A 27832-nucleotide genomic window follows, 5' to 3' on the forward strand; every position below is an offset into this window, starting at 1 on the left:
GAGATCAGTACTGCTGCCATGGCTCTCCTAAACCCAATTCCAAGTGTTAGTACTGAATAAAATTAGTTTGGGGAAGTAGACAAGATACAATTCTAGTCCATAGAAAACTCTTCTATTTAGATTTCCAAAACTTTCAGTTCAATCCCAAGTAAGCAATGAACACACATTCTTGGTGACCACAGAGCTATTGATATTTTGTGGCAGAATAACTTAAATCCCACTTCGATTCCATGAACTTTGGCCCTTGAATAGGGAAAAATGATCTGAGACCAAGACAGAAAATTTAAGTTGTTAACCATGGATCTGAGTATTCAGGCATATTATTGGTCCAACAATGAAAATTTTTTGAAGCCATAAAACCTAATTAGTCCTGTAAAGTGTATCTTGTGAAACAAAATACATCACATATTAGTAAATGAGATAGGTAAAGGGGTCTGAGTATATAATGGGCTAAATGCAAATGCAGGGCAATGCAGGGTGAAAAAATCCACTAAATGGTGGCTAGAGTTCTCACAGACACAGTACTATCTGATAGGAATTGGAGCCTAGGAATCCGTGTTTGCTGCCTCCACACAGTACAAAACACAGTCGATTACATTTAACCATAATTATCTCCTATATACGGGCAAGAAACAATGACACATTTGCTACTTTAAAAAAAAATGCCTAAAATGAGAATCTAAATTGCCAAGTAAGTCTTAGAGGGTACTTCTGTAGGTTTGCTATTTCCCAGTGAGAAAAAAAGAAAAGCTCACAAAAGGTACAAAATGAGATAACTACCATGAAAAGAAAAAGATTCACCAATAAACACAGTCATTGTGTTGTTCTGTTCCCATGAAAGGTCTGCTTTTTCCTTTAAGTTTCACTTCCAGCTCATCTTTAGAAATTAGCCTGTTTGGCAGTCTGCAAGCAGTGTCATTATACTACTTCTAGATGGTTTGTATGTCCTTTCTTCATATGGCATAACACTTACACCTTCTCAAATCTGCTTCTTTCCATATAAAACAAAACAAATAAAACAGATTTACACATGTGTATGGAAGCCCACTGTATCCCCTCTGACTACCCTTGGGGCTTGACAATTTATAACCAGAGACCAGGATTCTGATATTTGGAAACTCTGGAGTATCCCAAGGCTGGCTAAACTAAAACAGAGCTCTGAAATGACCACTCAATTTAATATTTGCTCTGTTAAATAAATAGGAATGAAATAATGAAAAATCCCATTTTTCTCTTCATGTATTCATAATAATAGGATCCTTGCAACACTGACAATTCTCTACGTAGTTACAGAATAAATGACAATGTTTTATTTACATGCTAAAAGTAAAGCTATGTGCCAATATAAACCAAGAATTCGTATTATATTAAAAACACTAGAATTTGTATGAAATATCAATGGACCCCAGATAACCAAAACTCCTGGCAAAACTGGCTCTAGGGGGATACGAAAAAAAAATGAAAGCAGAATAGTGCTGAGAATGCAAAAGTGGATATAAGTGAAGATGTTTCTTTTTAATTATTTTTAAATCAAAGGAAAATATGAAGAAAACTTAGTACCTCAGAAAATAGATGAAAACACTCTAAAAAATACAAGTGACCAAAAGTAATTTGAAGAGAACTTGAACATCCCATTAGTGAAATAAAATCAGTAGTTAAAAATCCACCCACCAAAAACATCAGGCCCAGAGCCTTTTACAGGTGTATTTCTTTGAAACCTTCAAAAACATAATATGGCAAAAGAAAAGCAGCCTAACTCATTTATGAGAATAGAACAATGTTTCCTGTTTCCTGAGCCATTCAGTGCCAAAGCCATGAAGTGGAACAGAGCAAGATACATGTGGGAGGGGAGTGAAAGGCAAGGGGCCCAGGAGGGAGCTGGACCCAAGCACTGAGAGGTGGGTGTATGCCCAGAAGGGCAGTTCCTGTGGGATGTCAGCTCAGCACCCGGGGAGCAAAGGGCATCCGATGTGGGAGGGTTGGCAGCCACAACAGGAGACTGGTTATTTATAGGGGGATTGATCAGATAAACATTGTAAGGATAATAGAATCTGAGTTACTCATTGTTGGAGAGAAGATAGGTACAAATATACGGAGGAGGAAAACTAGAACACTGTGGTATTAGAACAGAAATGATGTTATCAATGCAATCTCAGAGTTTTCAGTAGATAATTGATCCAGGAAGTGCTCAGAATGATGGCACCATGCTGAAGACACATAAGTCAGCGTAAGAAGATTCCCACCGACCAAATCAGGGATGATTTGAGTATCAAAAGAAATGATAGTAAAAGATTGTAACCCATGAGTCTACACGGATAAAAACAATGAATAAATCGAAAATTTGGTGAGAAATAGAATATTTACAAAGTCTCAAAGTGTCTCCACATGACTTACTCATTTATTACAAAGGGAAGCAGACAATTTTACAGTGGAGGGGAATGGCAAAAAACAAAAACAAAAACAACCTCTTTAATCAAACTGATCAAAACTACCAAATAACAGGACAAATTGAAATTTTGTTGCCACTGATAGAACCCAAAGAGGAAAACACAGCATCACTTCTATGGTATAACTGCCGAAGATGCATGATTCGAATGTGATCATAAAGCAAGAGCGACAAACCCCACCTGCAGATGTTCTACAAAGTAACAGCCTGTAGTCCTCAAGTGTCAAGATCAAAAAGTCAAGGAAGGACTAAGGAACTGTTTGCAGACTGAAGGAGACTAAAGAAACATGGTAACTAATGCAAATAGCTGGGGCGGGGGGATAAAATTCCTTGCACTGTGCTTGCAACTTTTCTGTAAGTATGGATAGAAATTAAAAAAAAAAAAAGCCAATAATGCAATATAGGAAAATTATAGGCTAATTTCCATTACCAAATACAAAATTTATAATTTTTAGCAAATTAAAAAAAATGTTTTAAAATGTATCATCAAGAGGATTTGTCCCAGGATTGCTAGATATCAGAAAAACCTATCAGTGTTACTACACTAAACTACATTAAAAAGCATGCTGAATTTACAGAGTAAAAATAAAAACGTAATCACATTAGCAAATTAATAAAGAACATGATACAAATTTAAAAAGCTATTCATAGTTTTTCTACACATCTCTAAGCAAGCTAGGAACAGGGGGGAAATTTAAAAATACAAGTAAAGATATTTATGGGGAAAAAAAACTAAAAGCAAACACAGCTGACACAAAACCTTAAAAATGATTCCTTTAAAATCAGGAACAGGGAATCAGGAACATCCTTGAGGCCTGCTGCTGACACTTCTTTTCAAGAATGTATTGCAGTTCCAAGCCAATGCAAGAGTCAAGAGCAAAATAAAAGGTATAAGAATTGGAAAAGGAGAAAAAACCCTATACTATGGTGCTATAGAGTTATAATAGCATGGTATTGGCAAAGGGATAGCAAATAAATCAATTTAGTCCCAGCCAAAATGTATTTATATGTGAGATACTGCATATAATAGAAACCGTATTATAAATCAGTGTGGATAAACTATGAGAAGTTGGTGCTAGGCAATCCAAATAGGAAAAACATGAAATTTATATCCATACCTCATATCATATACAAAAACATTAAAAACATAGATGTGAAAGTCAAAAATTTTTAACAGTTATTAGGATTAGGGAAACTTTTTTTTAAAGCACTACACAAAAAGCATAGCCCTTAAATATAGAACACTGATGGTTTTGATGCATTAAAACTAAATCATCTTGGTGGGAATGCAAGTTGGTACAGCCACTCTGGAAAACAGTGTGGAGGTCCCTTAAAAAGTTAAAAATTGAGCTACCCTATGATCCAGCCATTGCACTACTGGGTATTTACCCCAAAGATACAGACGTAGTGAAGAGAAGGGCCATATGCACCCCAATGTTCATAGCAGCAATGTCCACAATAGCTAAATCGTGGAAGGAGCCGAGATGCCCTTCAACAGATGACTGGATTAAGAAGTTGTGGTCCATATATACAATGGAATATTACTCAGCTATCAGAAAGAACGAGTTCTCAACATTTGCTACAACATGGACAGCACTGGAGGAGATAATGCTAAGTGAAATAAGTCAAGCAGAGAAAGACAACTATCATATGATTTCTCTCATCTATGGAACATAAGAACTAGGATGATCGGTAGGGGAAGAAAGGGATAAAGAAAGGGGGGGTAATCAGAAGGGGGAATGAAACATGAGAGACTATGGACTATGAGAAACAAACTGAGGACTTCAGAGGGGAGGGGGGTGGGGGAATGGGATAGACCGGTGATGGGTAGTAAGGAGGGCACGTATTGCATGGTGCACTGGGTGTTATACACAACTAATGAATCATCGAGCCTTACATCGGAAACCGGGGATGTACTGTATGGTGACTAACATAATATAATAAAAAATCATTAAAAAAAAAAATAAAATAAAAAAATAAAACTAAATCATCTGCATGACCAAAAAAAAAGTGAAATGCGGCAAGCTATTTGCATTAGATATAACAGACAATGGATTAAAATGCAGAACGTATAAAGAAATCTTACAAATCAATAAAAAATAGAAAAAGCCTAGCAGATATAAAACTTGATGGCAGAAGAAAGAAAGAAAGAAAGAAAGAAAGAAAGAAAGAAAGAAAGAAAGGATACTTAATGTCCCTAGTAAACTAGAGGTGCAAGTTAATAAATTATCACTACATACCCACAGTAGGGCTGGAAGGGCCTAATTTTCATAAGGGGGGGGTCAGCGAAAAAGAACTCTAAAATGTTGGTAGAATGTAACTTAACATAAACTCAGGAGCAATTTGGCAAGGCCCCATGATTGCTCTTTATTTCTGGCTAGAGAAACACACATGTCACTATACACCGCAGGCAAAGAGCAAAAAATTGGAAAGAACCTGTCCAACCACTAGGAAATGGATAAACAAAGTGTTACTTTTTCTCCACATGAAAAACAACTATAAAGAATAAATCAGACCTTTGTGGCTAAACATCAAAAACAAGGTGAGTTAAAGCAGCAAGTTGCAAAAGTATAGTATAATGCCCCCTATAGAAGCGATAAAAGCTCACAAAATACTGCTATATATTGTTCATATATATTGTTCATACAATACTATATATTGTTCACACATGTGTGTGTGTGTGTGTGTAAGAGTGTTAAATCATACAATGGAATGATATCCACAAACTTGACACCTCTGGGATGGGTAAAAAGAAAAGACATAGGGCTTCATCTGGCCTATAGTATCTTACATTTTAAAATCTGGGGGCGCCTGGCAGGCTCAATAGGAAGAGCATGCGACTCTTGATCTCAGTATGGTGAGTGCAAACCCCATGCTGGGTGTAGAGATTGCTTAAAATAAATAAATAAAAATTCCAAAAAAGTAAAAAAAAAAAAAAAAAAGAAACAAAATGGTAATTCATTAAAGGTAAATTGTTAACATCTGTATGGAAAAGTGTGGGAGTGGGAGAAGAGATCGACTCAGACATAACTGATCGTGGGTTCTGGGTAGTGATAATCTTCACCACACAGATGAAAACACCAGTGCTAAAACGCTCCAGAAGGCAAAGCAGTGAGTGAGGTAAGGGACCAGTAAGCAGGATGCTCAGTCACAAGGTAATTTATACAATGAAATAAAATGCAAACCAAGAAGAAATGCCTTCAAGGACCAATTATATTCCATTGATGAAATAAATGCAAATTTCAATTCAAGAGAATGAAATAAAACACAGTAACCTATCACATTCTTCCATACCACTACAAACCCACCGTAGACTCTTCTAGAAGGCATTTAGCCCAGGGTTGATCAAATCCACTTTTTTTTTTTTTTTTAACTAAAGTAAATTATCTCATTTCAGGGTCAATTTGTAGTACCTTCTCAAACAATTATGCTTATTCACCCACTGAATAAATTATTTGTTGAATCTCTGAATATAAACGGCATTTTGCCAGAGGCTATGGAGGAATACAATGGGAGACTGGGAGCTCTTTACTTTGGACTCATTTAATCCATGTAACAAACTATGATATAGTTACTGTTTTTCCCATCTTACAGATAAATTGAAATTCAGAGAACTTAAAATCTACCCTGAATCACCATGCTGACAGAGCATGAGCCCTAATTCAAATTCCGTTTGTCAGACAACCTCAAAACCCATACCCTTTCACTATAGTTAGCTCTCAAGCCCAGGGGGGATCTTTTGTCTAACTGTCCTACTCTTCTTTATATGGGCTACACTCACCATACACCATGAGTTATGTTTTTCCAAGCACCACAGAATAGACTCAGGCTAGTAGAATATGGACTTAACTTTTAAACCAATAACTCCTACTCTGTAATTTAGAAGATAAGGAGAGAAAACCTGAAAAGCAAAAAAACCCAACAAAACACTTAACTACTCCAGACCAAGATTAAAAAACAAATTTAAAAAGTTAAGGAACAAAGTTAACAACTGAAATCCTCCACACCAGGCATTGTACCAAGAACTTTATATATACTTCCAAAATCTAATTATCACATTATCACACACAGCACAAGCATCATCAGCTCATTTTACAGGTGAGGAAACATCTGTATACAAGTAACCTGCCTGAATTCATATAGCTAGTTACGTGAGGCCAGGATCTGAACCAAGTAGGCATGGTTAATAACTAACAGTTTTATCCACTTTTTTTGTACTCAGTGAGAAATATTTTCTATTTTAGATCGTGATCCAATATGCACACACACATATAAAAGTAAGCCAACTTCTACAAAACACTGTTTACCTTAATATGTAGCAAGAAAAAAATGTTAAGATGCTGGTTTGAGGCATGAAATTAGTATCTCATGATCCATGACTGAAAAATGCACAATGCTGGATTGCTTCAAAGACACATTATTTATTACAACTATAGCAGCAAAAAAAGGGGAAAAAAAGAAAAAAACTAAATGGCACTAAATGGTTAATCACAGAGCTGAGTGATAATTATGAATATTTAAAAAATTGCTATTCGGAGAAAATACAATATGTACATTACTTAGATGATGCATGCTTATATACATAGAAAACATATAAATATAAAATAGATGTCTTAAGGTAAAAAAGGATATACACAATTACATTTTTATTTTTAATTTATAAAGGCTTTTATTTTAACTTACAAACTGGGGTAGTTAAGAGACCAGATAATAACCACTTCTTTTTATTTTCTTGGAGCCAAAGCAATTTACCGATGTGTTCTTTTTTAAATACCTGTTCCAGATCATGGTACAAAGTTTTCCAGTTGTATAAATGCTAGCAAAATTTTAATGCCAAAATATACAACGGTAAAACAGATCGAAACAAAAATCCTCTCCTAGTATTTTTAAAAGTGAAAACTTGGAACCAAATAATTTACAATATTAAAAGAGAATGGAACTTTGAGAACACATCCTAAAGCCATACACATTTAAGCGTTACAGAAATATGCTCCCTCCCACCCCTACCCCTTCACCCAGTGCCTTTGACCTTCCCCAGGAGTCCCTCTGAATCTGCCTCAGACTTCAAGAGGAGGGGGCTGGGCCACCTGTCTCAGGTCTGGCTCTGGCCTCCTCATCTGCCAAAGCTTCACAGTACTGTGCTGGCCAGTCTTTGGGGTCTTGATTATGGACTCTGGCCACAAACTTTAGAACTTTCATCTTGCTGGTTTCCAGGTTGGTTCGCGGGCCCCACTGTAATTCATAGTCTACAGGATCAGTGTGGGGTATTCGCCGGTACTCCAGGTAACGCTGCCGCACGAATTCTTCGGTAATAAGTTTCTTTGGGTCCCCAAAAACTAAATGCTTCTTTGTGGGGTACACCCCTAAGCGGCGCAGGAAGTCCCAGACCTCCGTTTCCTTGATGGTATTGCCCTTCATAAAGATGAGACCTAAAACAATCATCAGGAGACCGGTGGTGGGAGTGCCCTGATCGCCTCTCACCTCGGCATCCTCCTCCACCGGTTCCAGGGTGTTGATCAGGATGTAGGTGTTGCTTTTGGGTTCCAGTTCCACCAGCTTGTACCCGAAGACGTACTCGAGGCGCTCGGCAGCCAGTTTAAGGAGATCAGGGAAGATGTCCTTGTAGTCCCCGATGACGTGCTTCAGTATGTCAGTGCGCTTGATCGGGATCTTCTTCTGGTCCTTAATCAGCAAGAACTGCACCAGCTCGGCCACCTTCAGCTCCAGCTGCTGCGGGGACCTGGGCCCCACCTCGGGGGAGGCCTCGGCCCGGCGGGCGCCCTGCGATGCTGTGCTCCGGGCCTCCTGGGAGCTGCCAGCCCCGCGGGAGGTGCTCGGGGCCTCCTCGGCGGCGCGGCGGCCCCAGTCCCTCTCCGCCTGGGAGCTAGGGCGGCCCCGGCTCCTCGGTTTCTGCAACATGTCCCCGGCGACGGGAGCCGTAACGGGCGGCGGCGGCGGCACCAGCAGCGGCAGCGGCGGCAGCAGGTTCGCAGCGCGCAGCGGGAATTGTGGGTTGGCGCGCGGCACTTCTGGGCGGCCTTGGGCGGGGCCAGAGGGGGCGCGCGTTGCATCACGGAGACCGCGCCTGCGTCGGCGGAGACTGCGCGTTGCGTCGGGGGCGACTGCCCGGCCGCGGCGCGTTGGCGGAAAGCGGCGGAACACTAAGCCGTGGTTCTTATAAAGTGTTGTCCTCCTCAAACCACCCAAGTAGAGAACAGAAACCAAAACTAAGCAAGTGTGCGGCTAAGTTCAGGACCACATGGGCTCAGGCAAGTACTATAGAAAGTGAGTATTAAGTATTAAAGTCGCGAATACTTTTAGGTGGAGGGAACTCGACGTCTAAATGTGGGAGAAAAGGAAGGTGAGGTGGGAAAGGAAGGTGAGGAAAGTAAGAGCGTGAAAGTGAAGTAAAAGCATTTCCTTCTACGCAAAACGACGTAAAAGAAGACCCAGGTGACTCCTAACTTGGTTTGCCAGCGCCACTCCCTCCCCTCGGCTCAGGTTCAAGCCCTCATAACCATTTACCACCAGTTACTTTCTCTAATGCCCCTAAGAGTTTATTAAAAACGAATGTTCGGTAAAAGCAGGCTTGCCTTGCAAGCAGGACCGTTTAACACGTTTTCACTCTTTCACTATTTATAGTCTATGCATTAAACTCCCTCTGCTAGACAACCAGGACAAAATCACCACATAAAGCACGTTACAATGAGATCATCTTGCTTCTAACTTTTGGAAAAAACTTGCTGCCTTGGGCCCACAACAATTTTCGCAGAAATGGCTAAGAAGAATGCTACAAACAGAAACGTGCTCTCTCAAGAGATTCCCATTTAATTTTGGGCATCACTGATCAAGAACTGCAATAATGTGAATCTCTTAAATTTCTTAATTTTTAATATCTTAGCCTGAGGGCTCAATGAGAAAGAAAGGAGAACCCAGGGGTATCATTCCTCATAATCTGTGATGTGCGTACTTTGTATATATATTTTTAATTGTGCAGCTTTAATAGCCAACATGAGTCATTTCATTAACTCAAACCATCTGCAGTCTGCTACCATTACTTCTGCAGATCTTAGCAAATGTGTTCCTTTTCTATTTACTGACTTGCTGAGAAGAAACTGAATTTCCTACTTTGTCTTTTTAAAGCTGCCCAGAAAGTGGGAAAACTTCAAAGAACCAAATCAAATTGAGTTCCTTTTTAATGCAAATATATTCAAAGGAAAGCAATTCAAAACACATTATTTGAATAATAGCATCAAAACACAACCTTATTAAAATTTCATTAAGTGTTAGTAACATAAAATTTTTGTTTGTAATTCAATATGAAAATGCAATCTGATAATGGCACTGGAACTGCAAATCTAAATGTAAAATGATATTCCATGTTGTGATGCAAGTATGCTAAAATCTGGTAAACTATGAGTAATAACTTTCTGTCCCACACAAGATCTAACAATATATCCTCAAGCATCAATCTTAATGACAAAAACCTACTAAGAAAAACAAATATGTCATCAAGGCATTCATTTTTTTTTTACAATGAGAAAAATTCATCTTCATTTTCCTTACAAATTTGGACTTATGTTAAATTTCCTGCAATCAAGAATTCTGCAAAAGTTCCCTCCAGTAGGATCAGTTTTACCCTGAGTTGAAAGAAAGAAAGAAAGAGAAAGAAATCAGCAACCAACAGATAACAGAGAAATGGAAAATGAGATGAAAACCATTGTCAACAATTAGGCTACATTTTCAGTATAAATCTTCAGTGTCCTTCAGCAGCATCTTAACTCAGCAGATTGTCATACTCAAAATAGGTCAGAAAAGATACTGGTTAAAACACCTCTTCTACACTGTGCCCAGGAGAATGCAGGTGAGAAAATACAGACATATAATAATAGTATTAGAATGAACTTTAGGCATCGCATGGAGAAGTCATCCAGACCACCCTCCATTTTAGAAGGACATGGAAAGCCATGGGTGTTTGGGGAAAAACTATTGTGATGATGATGGTAATAACAACACTAACAGTAATAATAATACATACAAACAACAGCTGACAGTTATTACAAAGGTAACTGGGTCAGACTCTGTTCTAAGTGGTCTACATGTATTACTTTATTTAATCACCACGACAACCCTATGAGACCTGTGTGTTTATTGTGTTTCTCTTCTCACAAAGGAAGAAACTGAGGCACGGAGGAAAATATTAACTGTTTTGGAGTCCTACAGCAAATAAGTGATGGATCTGGTTCTGAATTAAGACATTGTGCCTCCAGACACTGCTCTTAACCATATGTTGAAGCAGAGAGAACATAAATATGGTGTCCTTGAAAAAGCAAAGGTATGGAGTTAGATGGACCTCGATTAGAAAACTGTGACATTGGGGGAGCTACTGACACTCCTTCCTGTTTCCAAATCAACAGAATGAGATTACGGTAGTCTTTCCTTATCCAGAGGGGATACGTTCCAAGACCCTCAACAGATGCCTGAAACTGCAGATAGCACTGAATCCTATATATACTATGTTTTTTCCAATACATGCATATATACCTATGATAAAATTTATCAGTTAGGCACAGTAAGAAATTAAAAACAATAACCAATAATAAAATAGCACACTAATAACAACATATGTAATTAAAATTGTGTAAATATGGTCTCTCTCAAAATGTCACCCTTCTTATGATGTGAGATGATAAAATGCCTACATGATGAGATGAAGTGAGGTGAATGACACAGGCACTGTGATGTAGCGTTAGGCTATTATTGACCTGAGAATATGTCAGAAGGAGGATCATCTGCTTGCAGACCACGGCTGACCAAGAGTAACTGAAAGAGCGAAAAGTGAAACCACTGATAAGGGGGGACTACTATAATAACCCAGACATCGGGGAACTAATGAGATAGGTTTGCCAAGTACCTAGCACAAGGCTGGGACAGGGTAGTTGATTACAGTTTGCTTCTTTCCACAGGGTTTATGTCAAGGAACATATCTGAGGACTCTAAAAAGCTGTATGTAGAAAGATGTTTACTGCAGTGAAACACTTGTACACACAAAAATGAGAAAAAGGTCTGGAAAGAAACGTATTAAGGTGCTATTAAAATTATTTTCTTTTAAAAATGAAATTCAGTGTTGATTGTCTTGTCTGGGAGATAAATGGGAAATACATTCTCAATGATTTTAACTTCACAGTGACACCATGCCCTAGCAGTTATACACATTCAAATTTTCAGTAAATTCAGTGTGACTTGAATATGACATTTGTGACTTTGCTCAGCCAGTGAAGTAGTAAAGACAAGTGGTTCAAAAAGAAAAACATTTTCTGCTTATGTTAATGACCTCAGTACTTTTATTTCTAGACCCAAAAGGAAAAAGAAGGAAAAATTATTTGAGGCAAAATTAAGCTAGCTAAGATTTCAGATGCATTGAACAAAGAAATGCCTACCAGTTACCCCTTGCTCTTTAGAAGTCTCCGAGTAATTAATTGCTTTATTTCATCTCCTTGGTAGCAAATGACTGCCAACAAGCTCTAATCATCTTTATTATCTACTGGATTCTCCTCTTCATTCCCTGGTATTTCCTGCAGAACCAGAGAAAGCTTTTGACTTTTCTGTCAGCAGCCTAGTGCAAAAAGCTGGTAAGGGCTTTCTGGGGAGAAAAGCAATGATAAAAGCATGCAGCCACCATATACAAACAGCTTCACTGCCTTTTCCAGTGAAAGAAAGTGGGACAGGGTGTAGCATGTGAGCAAAGGAGTTGGAGTGGGGGAGGCAGATACTATTTTGGTGAGTAGATAGGAAGGAAAGGATCCAGATACTTTAATGGTTGCAATAAAATCCCTTGTGTCCACTCATTCGTAACAAAGATGCATACAGGTTAAATCACACAATAGGACTTCTCGATAACACTTTGTCCCTCATGGAAGAATACCTTAAGTGGCAACAGAGCTTTCCTTGGCCGGTGGAAGTATGGAGAGATGTAGCTTGATGAGATAGCTCATTCCAAGCACTGCAGCCATTTAGCCCAGAAACACCTCAAACTCTTTTCAAGAATACAAACCTTCCAGTTATCCAGGGCCTTTCATTTATGAAAATCACTAAGGTATTAAGTAATAAAATTACAAACACATAAGGTCTCAATAGTGGCCAAGAAATTTGTTTGCTTGTTTTTGCCTCTTGTTCTGCATCTTTTCCTTTCAGGAACTGCTTCTTCCCATCTCTAGGAGACCTAGGTAAGGCTCTACCTTTCTTTCCTGAGTGCACGAGATGCAGGCCAGCCACAGCGACTGGTTCAAAAGTCCAGTCAGCATCCTTTCAGAGGTTCACATATGTTCTCTTTCTCCAAGCCAACACGCTGAGTGGTGATGTAAGCCTAGCAACCTTTGCCTTTGCTTGGGCATAGCCTGCCTCATGGTGAAGCCAACTCAGAGATCTAAGAGATGGAGAAAGTCATCTGCTACTCTGCAGAAAGAAATTTCAGAAAACCTAGAACATATTTTCAAGTATTTGTTATTCTAGAGTAGCTGTGTTCTCCATATTTAACACGAAGTATTTCCCCATAGGCCACATCGTTCAAGGTGACAGAAGCCTCATTCTTTTCTTCTAGGTTTCACTTTAGCCTAGAACAGCGGTATACTCACAGGGCAAGGGCATCAAGGAGGAGAATGGACAAGGCTAATAAAGAGGGGAAAGACAGGTAAGTTCTTTTGAGAAAACTGAACAAATTGAAATGGATTAAGAATAAAAGAAGTGAGAAAAATATGAAAATACTGAAGGCAGACAAGAAAAACCTCACATATATGCATAACTGGTGGTCCTGAAGGAGACAACAATTATAAACAGAAAAACAAATAATACTCAGAGGTACTCTAGGGATGGCTGTAGGAATCCTGGGCAGATGGTGGATATGCACAGACCCCTTGTCTCTGATCCCCTCTCCTTCCTAGTTCCCTCCCTTGAGCTAAATCAACAACTAAAGCAGGCATGCATTCAAGGCTGGAGAGGACACAAAGGCCATGGGTTTTCCAAAATCTGCATAGGAGAGTGTACAAGTCATCTTCCTCCCTGAGATGCAAGTGAGAGCTTAGGTACCTGGTAAGGAGAAAGCCTGCCCCTTCCCAAGGCCTGGGAAGACCCAGGATCATGTGGTACTTATGGGTATTCAGCTGGCAAAAACCCATGTCTCCCTTCTGAGAGAGACTACAGCTGTCTTCTTTCTGAGGATAGTCCTTCAAGAGCCTGGCCAGGCTGCTAATTACCCTGAGAGGAAGTCTTGCAGGTCAAATGCTATCAGGCCTTGATGTTGGGAGAGGCCTTGAGCAGTTTCAGTCCCTTTGAGCCTGGATTCCAAGAGGCTGCTTCATGGTGCCTCAGGAGACATGTAAACAGTGTGCTCTTTGATTCACAGTGGCTCATAAAAGTGAAGTCTGCTGTGCCAGAAACTTCTGGGCCTCTCATCACTTGCCAGCCTACTTACCAGCAACTCCAGAAGCATGATCTGTAGAGGAAAGAGAAGTGCAGAACCTGGCACAGGTGAAATAAGAAAACTGCTCATTAAAGGTGATCCAAGAATTTAAATAAGCAGTACAATTGACAAAGAGCTACACTGACCAAGAAAGAACACCCAAATTAATAAAGTCAGGAATGAAGGAGGGAATATCACTACCAAGCTTGAAAAAAAATTATGAGAAGGCTATGAGCAATAAACAACTATATACCAACAAATTAGATAAATTAGATAAATTTTGTGAAATGGAAAAGTTCCTAGAAAGTCACAGATTTTAAAAGAAATAGAAAATATAAATAGGCCTGCAACAAATAAAGACTGAGTTAGTAACCAACTCTTTACAAACTCAGAAAACTGAAGAACCAATTCCCAACTCATTCTGAGTCCAGTATTATCTTGACACCAAAACCAAACAATGGCATTACATGAAAACTACAAACCAACATCCCTTATGAATACAGATGCAAAATCCTTATCAAAATAGTAGCAAATGAAATCTAACTATATAAAATGAATTGAAGACAATCCCTATCAAAATTCCAGCTGCATTTTTTACAGAAATTGACAGGCTGATCCTGAAATTCGTAAGGAAATTCAAGGAACCGAGAATAGACAAAACACTTAAAAAAACAAAGTTGGAGGACTTACACTTCCTCACACTTCTACAATATGTCAAAACTTACTACAACACTATGGTAATCAAAGCTGTGTGGTCCTGGCACAAGCACAGACATATTGTTATGGGCTGAATTGTATCTCCCTCCTCCTAAAATTCATAAGTTTAAGTTCCAATCCCTAGTACCTCAGAATGTGACTGAATTTGGAAATAAGCTCTTTAAATGGGTAAGTTAAAATGAAACCTTTAGGGTGGGCTGCTAATCCAGTAAGACTGATGCTCTCAGAAGGCACCGTCCTTCTTCATCCCTGGAAGAAACATCAGGGATGTGTGCACACAAAGAGAAGGCCACGTGAAGACACAGTGAAAAGGCAGCTGTCTGCAAGTCAAGAAGAGCGGCTCAGGAGAAACCACACTTAGCAACAGTTTGATCTTGGACTTCTAGCCTCCAGACTGTTAGAAAATAAATTTCTGTTGTTTAAGCCACCCAGTCTGTGGTATTTTTGTTATGGCAGCTCTGGTAAACTGATACACATAGAGAGTAATGAAGCAGAAGTGAGAGTGCAAAAGTAAATCCATGCATCTATGGTTAACAGATTTTTTTTTAAAGGGACCAAGATAATTCAATGGGGGTAACAACAGATGGTGCTGGGATAATAGATATCCACATGCAAAAGAATGAATTGGACCCTGACCTCATACCACATACAGAATTAACTCAAAGTGGATCATGGACCTAAATGTAAGAATTAAAACTATAAAACTCTTAGAATGAAACATAGGAGGGAATTTTCATGACCTTGGGCTTGTCAATGACCTCTTAAATAAGAGATTAAAAGCAGACATGATAAACAAGAAGATTGATAAGTTGTACTTCATCAAACTTAAAAACTTGTGTGTGTCCAGGATACTCAAGAAAGTGAGAAGGCAATCTACACATTCTTGGGGAAATTATCTGCAAATCATGTATCTAATAAGGGACACATATGCAGAACATGTAAACAACTCTTGGAACTTGAAGAAGACAAAAATCCAATTGTAAAACTGGGCAAAAGATTTGAATAGACATGTCTCCAAAGATGTAAGAATGGCTAATCACATGAAAAGATGTTCAACATGATTAGTCATTAGGGAAATGCAAATCAAAACCGTAATGGCATACTACTTCATGCTCCAGAATGGCTCTAAACAAAAAAGGCAGATAATATCAAGTGTTAGCAAGGAGGCAGAGGGATTGGAAACCTCAGACATTGCTGGTGGGAATGTAAAATGGTACAGCTTCTGTGGAACACAGTTTTATCATGGGGAATGGGGAGTGACTGCTAAAGGGTATGAGATTTTTTGGGGTTATTGAAAATGTGATAAAATTAGATAATGATGGTGGCATAACTCTGAGGTCTGCTAAAAAACACTGTATACTTTAAACAAGTGAATTTTATATATTATGTATTAATAAACCTGTTTTAAAAAGAACCTGAAGAAGGCCAAGCTGAAGAATCTTGAATAAGTTGCTCCTTCTGAAGTATAATGAGATGAAACAGAAAAGAAGACTAAGAAAACAGTAATGAGAACCATCAAATGCATGCAGTTAGGGCGCCCAGACTTTCTGGATCAACAGCAACAGAAAGAATTGTTAATTAAAAAGTTAAACTAAAACGCAGCAGAGTCTACTGTTGAAATAATGATTTTTTTTCCATTAGCACAAAGATGTTTATATTTTGGGCAACTAACAAATATCCTTATGCTACATGTTTTATGGAACACAGTTTCATCCTTCCTCTGCCATCAATTTCCTCTGGGTCCTGAAAGACCTCTCACTGGTTAGGTCTTAGTCTCTTCGCCTACAGAAAGGCAGGGCTGAGTTAGGCAAACTCTTTCAGCTATAAAATACTATTAATACATGAGAGAATTCTAGGGGCACCTGGGTGGCTTAGTCAGTTAAGCGTCTAACTCTTGATTTGGGCTCAGGTCATGATCTCAGGTTTGTGAGATCGTGCCCCGCATCAGGCTCTGCACTGGGTATGGGTCCTGCTTAAGATTCTCTCTCTCTCTCCTTAATAAAATACATACACACATACACACACACGTGAAAGAATTGTAAATCAGAAATCATACACACATGTTGAAAAGGAAATAGGAAGCCCCTCCTGAAAGTAACATTTAAAGAAACGGCTGGTTCCTCGTTTATTAGATGTCAGTATACTGGAGCATCCTGAGTTTCCCAGAGCATCTGCTGGTAAAACAATAAATTTCCTAACTTGGCTCTATTTTTCTTGAAGTGACACAATTCTGTGACTTCTAGGACAAGTGGAGGTCTCCATTTAAAACTTGGGAATGAATCTTTAACAGCAGCCAAATATCTTGAGGAAATGGGGGCTCTGCTTGTTCCTGCTGCTTCCTGCCACCCTGCAACAGAGACACCAGACAAAGGGGGGTTTTGGGGGGATGCTTGGCCCTTGGATATTCTTGAGAGAAGGGCAAAAATCAAAAATAGGCCATAAAGTCAGTTGTGCACGCATCATGATCCAATGCTTTCAGAACTGCCTCTTCCCACTCACGAGCAAGAACAAGTACCTGTTATCGCAAAGAGATCTACCATATCAAAATGTATCAACCTTACTGTGAAAATGGCTTCTCAATTAAGCGTACTGTGATATGTATAATTTAATGCAGGATATTTACAAAAATGCAAAATCAGTTAACATCTGCAAAAGTGTGTATAGGTGTATTTATGATATATGATTTTAAACTAAATCTTTGTTTTACAGGCTCATTTTTTATTTCCTCATACAACGCTGAACTGAAGGCAAGATCTAGTGCAATAAAAAATAAAGCAACCCCCTCCCACACACCCACCCTCCCTCAAAAAGCTGTTCAGACACATACAATGGATTAATAAGCAAGTCACACACAACATTAGGTAGACATCTGCTCCTCATTGGGCCCAAGTTTGACATGGTCTCTCTTACTTGGATGTCATTACTTTAGTAAGCTATATTCCACTAAATGAATTGAATTTAGTTCCCACAGTTTCTTAATTATGACAACTGGGAACAATGAGGACTATATTAGGATCATGAAACTTAATAAAATCTAGAGGAAAAAAGTAGTATCTGGAAATGTGAGCATGATTCAGGTGAGACATGTCACCTCATTGATCTTGGGGTTCTGTCCACTCATTTGGCTGACCAGATTTCCAAGTACATCTTTTGAAATGCTGCGCATCTGGTAGAAAAAGATGTTCTTCGACTAACAACAATTGTTTTTTCAATTCATATAGTCAAGTGAGTATTTTCAAAGACTAAGAATTGATCTAAAGTATCTTTCTACCTAGAGGGAACAAGAAAGTCAGATCCTCTGTCCTTTGTACATGGGAAACCCTTTCTCTTACCCGGACTTTCTCTCGCCCATCTGGATGAAAAGGTATGATCGTTGCCTTTCTTAGTATGAAAACTTTTAAATGAGCAAAGCCTGCGCTCAACCAGAACTCTTACTTCCGTTCACTTGTCTTAGAGCATTAAAAGACTGATCGCTACTCTATCTCCATGAAAACTTGTAAATCATTTAAGGCATATGTGACAACCCTGCTAAATAAAGAAGTTGGCCACCTCTTTTGTTACAGAGTTCCTAGTTCTCTAAGAAGGTACCTTCAGAAACTCCATATTAAAGGAAAACTCAGTCCCCTATTCTCTAAGGCTTTCCTTGCATATACGTGAGATGTTTTGGCTGTTACGTGGAGCTTTCAGAAGCCTTGAAACAAAGAAAGTATTAAGAATGGCATTCAGAGCAATAAACAAGTTTGGTCTCAATTGGACAAAAGGAGGCACAGATAAGGCCCAGGGAAGGAAGAAACAGAGAATGGGTAAGACAGAACACACGTTTTAACGCGAAGGAAAAATGGCCACCTTATAAATACAAATATGTTAAACAGCAAACATCTATCAATCAGTGCTGTGGTTGAGAAAGTGATTCAAGGAAGAAATAAAGCCCCACACATAAGTGAGAATCACATGCATTTGGAAAGGAAGAAAGAGCAGAGGGGAGCCTGCTGCCTACTTACATGTCTGACCCAGCTGGCTTGACTGCAATGTTGCTTCCTGCAACCAGGAAGCCACTGTGGGAAGGACAGCCCTAAATGCATGAGAGGCAGAGGAGCTCGGTTTTCTGAAGGATTCCTGCCTCTTACAGCTGGCAACAACATCCCATCATCTGGCTGGATAAACCAGGGCATCTTTCTTGAGAAGCTATGACTCTTTAAATTTTTTTTAATTCAGATTTTATTAATCCCACAGGTTTGAGAGAGGTGGTGTGGGAAAAGCAAATGTTAGCTAATTAACCGCTTCCTAGGATACAGTCATTAAAAATGTCCTTATGAAATTTTCTTGAGCTGCTCAATTGTTTATAATTATCCAAGTGATTCATACTACTCATGCATGTTTTCTTTTCTTTCACATTTATTTCTAAGCAAATTACCTAATTCAGTGTGGTTATTACTCTGGACATTTAAAAACTATATATTGGGAAATTTCACACAGTAATTCATGTGGACATATATGTTATGCTTATGTTTAATCCTTTGTGCCCAGGTGTGATTATTAGGCAAATTACAGAAATTCAGCCCAATTCAATTGCCACTTAATATTAACATCCATTCACATGTTCATTTGATTAATCTTACTCAAGGGTGATATTTTCTAAACTTATAAATAAATTATACAACCCACATAACAAGTGACTGGTTTAAGAGTGGACATGTGACCCAGTTCAGCCAATGAGATATTGAATATTTTGGTGGTATGTGGGGGGGCGCATCTGAGAAATGTTTACTGGCTCTCAAAAAGAGGTTCACAGGAAAAAAACTCCTCTTCTAGACATTTTATATCTGCATGTAATGCCTCAAGCAGTGGCAGTCATCTTGTGACCATGAGTAGAACTAAACCCACACATCAAAATATTGAAACTGGTAGAATGAAAAGCTGGAGAGAATGTGGCTCTTGGATGACTTCTTTAGGCTGCTGAACCAACTCTGGAGCAGCCCACCTCTGAACTTGTTATTTGAGATAATTTATGTCCTTTGTCATTGAAGGTTTTGTGAATTGGGTTTCATATCACTTATAGCCCAAAGCATTCCAGCTGACATCTCCCAACAAAGAGAATATATCAGTTGATTGTTCAGACTTTACCTGGTGAAGCCAGGGCTCCCAGTCACTGGCCATGTGCCAACCCCCTTCATCTAGCTCTGAGATCCATAGACATTTGAATATCAGCTTGAAATGCTGCTGAAGGTAGTTGTACAAGACCGCAAGTGGCAGTCAGCCTCCCTCTCCATGGTAAAAAGACATTTAGGTTTTTACCTAGGACCTGCGAAGGGGGAAGATCTGTGATTTGCCCAGCTATCTAGAGTCTGTAAGTTAGCAAGGCAGAATTTGCTTGGCAGTCCTATAGATGCATCCGCCTATTTCATGGCTATCACCCTAGCTTGAGTGATGCCCATCGGCCAGTGGTTCCTTTTGAGTACCCCACTGAAGAGTTTACTCCCACTATACCCTAGAACCTCAAAGGATATCATAAACTTCCCACTGCTCAATTCACCCTTTCCAGCAAGGTCATTTCTCTACCTGCCCGATAGACTTGGCATTTTAGCTTCCCAAGGCCATCCTCCAGGAGACTGAATCTTCAGTTCTTTACCACTTGGCCTATAGCTGGTCCCTGACCCCCTAAGGCCCTACTCTATGCTAAAAACTTGGTCCCCAGTTTTCTTGGAAAGAGAAGACAGGAAATTATAACCTGAGGCTCTGGAGGTTTTCAGGAGTGTCAATCTATCTGGTTGCCTGGACTCATGCAGCACCCCTAAATCTAGCCTTGTTTCACACCTATAAGTGTTCCTAATATGATGATGACCAGGAGACAGCTGAGCTCTGAGAGCGTGAGGCCAGCCAGCCAGCTGCATGTTCTTCTGCATCCTGTGGCTACTGATGATGCCTAGGGTGGGGGTGTGTCCAGAGGTTGACCTACTATTGCTCCCCATGGCCTTTGATAAGGGTACATGCTTAGCACAGAGAGCCAAAATCAGTAAGACTGTACAGACCAAAGATAGTATGGAGAAAGGCTGCATCTCTGGAAGAGCTCAGAGTGAGAAGCAGCCATCCCAAGCTGGAGGGGGCAACCCAGGGGGCTTCTGAGCAGGAGACAGAGAGCCTGTATGGCTTACCTGAGGTGTTGCCCAGCTGTCTCCATTGAAAGAGAAGTTGCAGGGTGGGCCTGAAGACAATCTAGCTCTATCTGATTCTGAAAATGGACACCATCCCTATCCCGACCCCTCCCCCTGCCATATCTAAAGTGAGATAATGTCGTTTGCCAGCCCAACTTTCCCTTCCCCACAGAAGGAAAACAGTCCCACCCTACCTGCCTCCATCTCTTCCTCTTACTCTACCATGGCCTTAAAGGAGATCCTGTCACAGCCACCCGCTGAGCCCAAACCAGCATTGGGGTAACTCTTAGCAAAATGAGCAGGGAAAGCAAACTCACATGCACACCTAAGAAGCATACTGGTTTAAAAGAAGGAGACAGCCAAATTCCAGAACAGATGGCTACTACGGAGCAGAACTAATAGAAGAAACAAAAATAGACTATCAAATAAAAACATAATGAGAACACATAAGGAGATATTATTAGAGCACAAGAAAATGCTTCTACAACAGGATATGTCTTGGTTTTTAAATTTAAAATTCTAGTAGAGGTACTGTAAAAGAGAATGGTCCCCACTGAAAACCAAATCACTATTTTAGAAGGTTCAAGTGAAAGATGTGTCACACGGTACAGGACAAAAGTTAATGGAATAAAAATCAATCACAAGGGAAATATCAAGATATGAAGGGCAGAGCAGGAGGCAATATATAAATCACAGAAGTTTGGGGGAAACAAAACATATGACAGAGAGTAAGCAAAGAAACTATATCAAAGGAAATGCAACTCAAGTCTTCAGATTTAAAAGGGCTCTGGAAAGGCAGAATTTAGACCCATCCTGCTAAAATTTCTGAATTTCAAAAACAGAAAAATCATACAAGCTTCCAGACAAAAAGAGTTAACTTGTTTCTAGAAACAATCAGTCTAATATCCCATTTCTCACTTGTAATCCAAAAATTCTCTACCGGGCAAGCTATTATTATGTGAGTACAAAGGAGCAGATTATGGGACTTGCAGAGTGGGAAGCAGGTGTCCCAGGTGTCCTCTCTCAGAATACTCCAGTATACTCTCACCAAAGAACCAAGTCAAAAAAGGACCCATGAGAGGTGAAAACAGTTTAATAAGCAATAGAACAAATCTTGTAATATTTATTTTAAAATCTTAATGGACAATGATAATGTGAATGTAAATTGTACTACAGTTGTTCATAAGGATTCTTGAAGTAGAAGGAAGATTTTGTTAAGAGCCTAGACCCAAACAATCTCAGCATATCCCAGGAATAGGAGGAGGCAGGAGATGGAGTGTAAAGAAAAATGATTCTAAGGGTCTCATCCAGGTGAAGTGAGGTCAAGAGGACACTGAAAATATTTCAGTGGGAGGGTGTGCTGTTTATTAAACTATGATCTCTCTGTTCCAAATCCACTGCTCTTTTAGGCTGGGGTTGGATTTCTGAAGCTGTTTTTCTTCTGTTAGGTAGCTTCCTGTTGGGTTCTTCTAATAAGGGGCAGTGGGGTAACCTGAAAAGTGGGGTAAGGGGTAGGACTTGCTTCTTCCTGTTTGCTTGCTCTTCTGGTCAGTAAGGTCCTAGCAATACCCCCTGCCCTGGCAGCAGCAACTGGTTCCAACCTCTTTCAACACTCCCAGAACCAGCCTCATGGTTTTCTCACACAGTATGAACAACAGGAAGATACATCCCTGTAGATATTAGAAGGATAAGAGAATATTAATGTTAACGTTCCCCAATACATTTGAAAACAGATGAAATGGGCAAATTCCTAGGAAAACATAACCAAACAGAAGCTATACAAGAAACATGTACCAAGTTTTAATAGTCCTGGGAACTACTGAATCTGTAATTCCAAATTTTCCCTCAAAAAAATCCCCAAAAAACCCAACACAGGAAACTTCACTAGTGAAATCTACTGAACCCTTAAACGAGAGATAACACCAGTCTTAAATAAATGCGTCCAGAAAAGAAAAAGAGGGACTATTCCCATTTTGTTTTATAAGAAATCATAACCGTAATATAAAAATCTGACAAGGACATTTTGAAAAATGAAGATAAAAGGCCAATCTCCCTCACAAATATATAATCAAAAGCCCCGAACAAAACATTGACAAACAAAATCAAGAGATTCAGCATTGAGAAAGCTGATTCAATCCAGGAAAGCAAACTGGCTGAACATTCAAAAGTCAATCAAGGTGAGTCACCTTATTAACAGCATAAAGGAGCTCTTTCATATGGTCATCTCAAAAAAGAAAAGTGAAGGGAGAAAATTCAATATCTGTTCATGATCTTAAAGAATACTAACAAAATAAGAAACTCAGCAATCTGGAAATAGAAGGGGACTTAACCGATCACTACAAATAATCTGCATTAAACATCACTCTTCATTGTGAAATACTGTAAAGTTCCTCTGAGATGAGGAATAAAAGTTATAAAGATTGGAAAAAAAGTTGTCTTTTCTTTTTCAAATGACATGATTCTATATGTAGAAAATTCAAAAAAATGTACAGATAAACCATTAGAATTAATAAATTATCAAAGTGGTTGAAGATAAGATCAATATGCATAAATCAATTCCATTTCCATTTTTCAATGACAGAAAATGGAATTAAAATATATGCCCTTTGTAACACATTTTCCCAAAGATGGATCCCACATGCCCTTTTGTACTGTAATGTGGGTGGCTGCTTCTCCCATGAAGAGGTGGGGACAATTTTTCCAGCCCCTCACACGTGGACTGACTTTGTGGCTTGCTTTGAACAACAGCGTGGCAGAAGTTGCGTCATGTGGATTTTGGAGCCTGGGCCTGAAGAGGCCTGCATCTTCTGCTTTTGTCCTCTTGGGACACTCCCTTTTATAGTGCTCTTTGCCATAGTCAGATGCCCACCTAGACGATGAATGATGACAGGACAGGCCCAACTTCAGTGGCATCAAAATTCTGAACATGTAAGTGAGGCCACTGGGACCGCCAAGCACCTTCCAGCCATAATCTGAACACCATCACAGGAGGGACTCCAGGCAAGACCAGCAGATATGCACAGAATCATCAGGGATAATAAACTGTAGACGTCTAAGCCATGACATTTTGAGGTGGTTTGCAGCACAGCGATAGATAACTAATCACTATGCACAACACTGCCAAAAAAATTACGATAGATAAATAGGATTTATAGCTAATGAAAAGTATGTAATACCTCTACTCGGGAATTTATAAAACAAAGTATTATTGAAAGAAATTAAAGATGATCCAAATAAATATTCATAGGATGGAAAGCACACCGTGGGAAAGATGTCAATTGTCTCCATATTGATACACAGATGCACTATAATCCCATCAAAAATTCTAGCAGAGTTTCTTTGTAGAATTTGACAAGCTGACTACAAGGGGCTCCTGGGTGGCGCAGTCGTTAAGCGTCTGCCTTCGGCTCAGGGCGTGATCCTGGTGCTCTGGGATCGAGTCCCACATCAGGCTCCTCCGCTAGCAGCCTGCTTCTTCCTCTCCCACTCCCCCTGCTTGTGTTCCCTCTCTCGCTGGCTGTCTCTCTCTCTCTGTCAAATAAATAAATAAAATCTTTAAAAAAAAAAAAAAGAATTTGACCAGCTGACTACAAAATTTATACTAGAATGCAAAGGGCTATGAATAGCCAAACAATCTTAAAGAACAACAAAGTACTTACCTTACTGGATACCAAGATTTACTTACAAAGTTTTAGTTATTTAAGACAAAAAGACCAAAAGATCAAACAGAGAATCAAGCAAGTGACCCATAGATTTAAGAACACTTCTCCATCACAGGGATGATATTGCACAGCAGAGAGGAAAGGACTGTCTTTTGAATAACTGGGTCTAGGTCAATTGGATATTCATGTGGAAAAATGAAACTACATTTTTGGATTATAAAAAAATTAACTTTAGGTAAATTAGAGTTCTCAATGCAAAAGGGAAAATAATAAAACTAAAGATAACACAGGAAAAAATCTTTATGACCTTGAGGTAGGAAAATTTTATTTTAATCAAGACACCAAAAAGATCATTATGAGATGAAAAGGCAAGCCCCTGAATGGAAGAAGATAATGTGTGTGTGTATATCTATGTTTGTGTGTATATATATATATGTATATCCGTCTGACAAATCACAAACAACTTGACAAAGGGCCTATTTCCAGAATATATATAAAGAACTCCTTAAAACAAGTAAGTACCTACAACACAATGGAAAATGGGCAAGAGCTTTTACAGGTATTTCACAAAGGAGGGTAGCCAAATGTCTAATAAACATATGAAAAGGCATTCTGCCTCATTAATAATTAAGGAGATACAGAATAAAAGTATAGTGAGATGCCATGATTCACCCCCTATGTGGCTCAGAGGAAAATCACTGGCAACACCAAGTATTGGTGATAATGGTGGAAAATGGAACACTCATACTCTGCTGGGGATAATGTAAATGGGAACAACCACTGTGGAAAATTATGTGGTATTATCTACTAAAGCTGAACCCATGCACCCCAGAATTTCACTTCTGGGTAGTGCACAAAAAAAAGATGCCTAAGTGAATGTGCATAGCAGCATTAGTTCCAACTTGACATAATCCAGCTGTCCATCCACAATAAAAGACATTAACAATGTGGGACATACACACAGTGGAACACGATACAGCAACAAGAAGTAAGGAACTACATCTAAATGCACCAACATGAATGCATCTCATTCCTTCTTCATTGCTTTTGTGCCCTGCCCTCCCAGGATACAGGTACCAGAGGGACCCTCTTAAAAGCCCTTCCTCTGCTCACCATTACAGAGGTCCCAACCTTACTTACGGTAAAAACCAAAGTTCTTTAAATCATCCACCAGTCTCCACACAAGCTAGTCCCCAGCTGCACCTCTAACTTCAAAGCTTTTTACTTTCCCCTCATACGCTCCCCTCCAGCCACACCTCTCCTTGCTGTTCCTGGAGTGTGCCAAGCATATTTCCACCTGGGGGCCTTTGTACTGGCTAGTCCCTCTGCCTGGAAAGTTCTCCAACCCCACGCCCTCCCAGGCCACGATCACACAGCTCACTCTCACCTCCTTCACGTCTTCAGGAACAGGAGAGCGCCTCTCATCACACTATTAAATAGCCCGCCCACCCCATTCCTCATATTCCTTATATGCTTCCTGGTTTTCCTTTTTCACTCTAACACTTACCTGCATGTGGCATATGATTTATTTGCCTGTTTTTCCATCTCCCTGAACTCGAATAAAGCTTCACGAGAATGGGAATTTTGTCTGTCTTTTCATTGCTATATCCCCAGTATCCAGAACATTTCCTGGCACACAGAAGGTGCTCAATGAAATTCTGTTGAAGAGTGACCACATAAAGGGTGCTAAAATGTTAATCGAAGCTCTCTATGCTCAGCAAGGGCTTGTCTCCCAGTGGGCCTCACCTAATGGGTTCCTCTACCACCCCAGACCTATGATTTTCTTCTCCCCTTGGACAGTGGATTTCTCGTGCTTCAGCCTGAGGATGCCTGAGACCAGCAGTCAGCTCCCTGGGGGCTGCAAATAGGGAGTCTGAGACGGCAGATGGGGGTGCAGCCCCACCCTTCTCCCCCAGACCCTCACTTAGTCCTGTGTGACAGAGACAGTGTGTGTCCCCAGAACATCCGTGCATGCTGCGGGAGCTCCAGCCTCCCTCACAGAGGGGATGGGCCATGTGGCCAAGCCTGGAGCAGCAGAGTTGTGTCACACCTAGTCTGAGATACTCATCAGTCAGGGGACTCCCTTTCTTCTCCCTAGGCAGCTGTGTGCAGATCACGGATAAGATGGTACAGACACAAAACAAAAGCAGTCTCAATGCTTCTCTAACAGCACAGAAGAAAGCTCCCTGAAGAGTTGCCCAGCCCATGTGAGACATTTTGTGAGCAAGAAACAAACCTTTGCTATGTTGAGTCATTGAAATTTCAAGGTCTTTTTTTGTTTGTTTTTTTAGTGCAGCAGAGACGAGCTCATCCTGACTCGTTCCCATAAGGCATCGCACTCCTGCCTTAGCTGTCCCTGTCATCTCTCCAGCTCCCTCTAATGTCTCTGTGGTTCAACCTCTGTCTACTCTTGGAGAGGGACAATTTCATAGCTGTAAGTCTCAGCTTGGCACTTGGCGGGGGCGGGGGGGGGCGGTGGGGGGAGTGTCTTCTTATCACACAGGTTAAACCAATCCTCTCGTTTTGCCCCATCCACATCCCTGTCTGCAGAAACATCCAGTACCTCCAATCCCCAAGACTTTTCAGGGCCACAAGGTACAGGTCAGCTTGTTTCTTCCTGGCTTCACCCTGCACCCCCAGCACTCGGCAGAGTGGAGAGAAGCAGAAAGGTAAGCCAGTCCCCATGCAATGGTATGCTTTTCATCCTTGCAAAATTCTGCTGCCATTTCCCATCTGCCCATTTCTTCTTTGTGAGTGTGAGTCTTTTTTATTTTTTTTAAATTCTTTTCTTTCTTTCTTTCTTTCTTTCTTTCTTTCTTTCTTTCTTTCTTTTTAAGATTTTATTTATTTCAGAGAGTGAGGGAGCGAGCGAGAGAGAGAGCATGAACAGGGAGGGAAGAGGCAGGGGGAGAGGGAGAGAAGCAGACTCCCCACTGCGCAGGGAGCCCAATGCAAGGCTTGATCCCAGGACCCTGGAGCTGACCTGAGCTGAAGGTAGACACTTAACCTGCTGAGACATCCAGGCACCCGATTTCCTTCATTTTCATTTTATTGGTATTTCAGGAGGAATGCTGATCAACAATATTAATTGAGTATTTACTTTGAATGCTTATTGTAGACACTGTTAATAATAACAAAACATTTAGGTTCACATAGAGTTTTTTCTTCCCAGAACTTCAAAGTTCATTTAAAATATCAGCTAAAAGAACAAAAGGAAATGTTACTATTATCTTTTGAAAACTAGACAGAGTGCAGCCCCGAGGTCTTAGAAACTGTCTACCACCTAAACACTGGGACAGAATCTAAGCTCCCATCTCATGGCTTTCTGCTTTTCTACTACTAGACATTACCTCGAGTGCTATAATTTATATCCCATTTTCCCCACCTTCAATAAAAA

General features: G+C 40.0%; 2 protein-coding genes and 1 long non-coding RNA gene across 4 annotated transcripts in view; 1 reads left to right on the forward strand and 2 right to left on the reverse strand.

The window, feature by feature from the left end:
* The window catches only part of FAM189A1 (family with sequence similarity 189 member A1), a 454124-nt gene that overhangs the window by 123396 nt on the left and 302896 nt on the right, over positions 1-27832 (reverse strand). The gene's annotated exons all lie outside the window — the stretch shown is intronic.
* NSMCE3 (NSE3 homolog, SMC5-SMC6 complex component) lies at positions 6458-8425 on the reverse strand. Its single transcript, XM_008687572.2, has one exon. It carries the CDS (start codon positions 8363-8365, stop codon positions 7511-7513), a length of 855 nt encoding a protein of 284 aa, XP_008685794.2. The 5' UTR covers positions 8366-8425; the 3' UTR covers positions 6458-7510.
* LOC103659974 lies at positions 8569-11535 on the forward strand. The gene is made up of 3 exons (XR_567642.2): positions 8569-8731; positions 10620-10781; positions 11413-11535. It is a non-coding gene; the product is annotated as an uncharacterized LOC103659974 (long non-coding RNA).

The sequence above is a fragment of the Ursus maritimus genome, unplaced genomic scaffold (genome assembly GCF_017311325.1).
Source record: "Ursus maritimus isolate PB19 unplaced genomic scaffold, ASM1731132v1 scaffold_27, whole genome shotgun sequence".
NCBI lineage: Eukaryota > Metazoa > Chordata > Mammalia > Carnivora > Ursidae > Ursus > Ursus maritimus.

What these genes read in the sequence shown, in the direction of transcription:
- NSMCE3 (XM_008687572.2), bottom strand. Translation starts at nt 8,365, where the DNA reads ATGTTGCAGAAACCGAGGAGCCGGGGCCGCCCTAGCTCCCAGGCGGAG.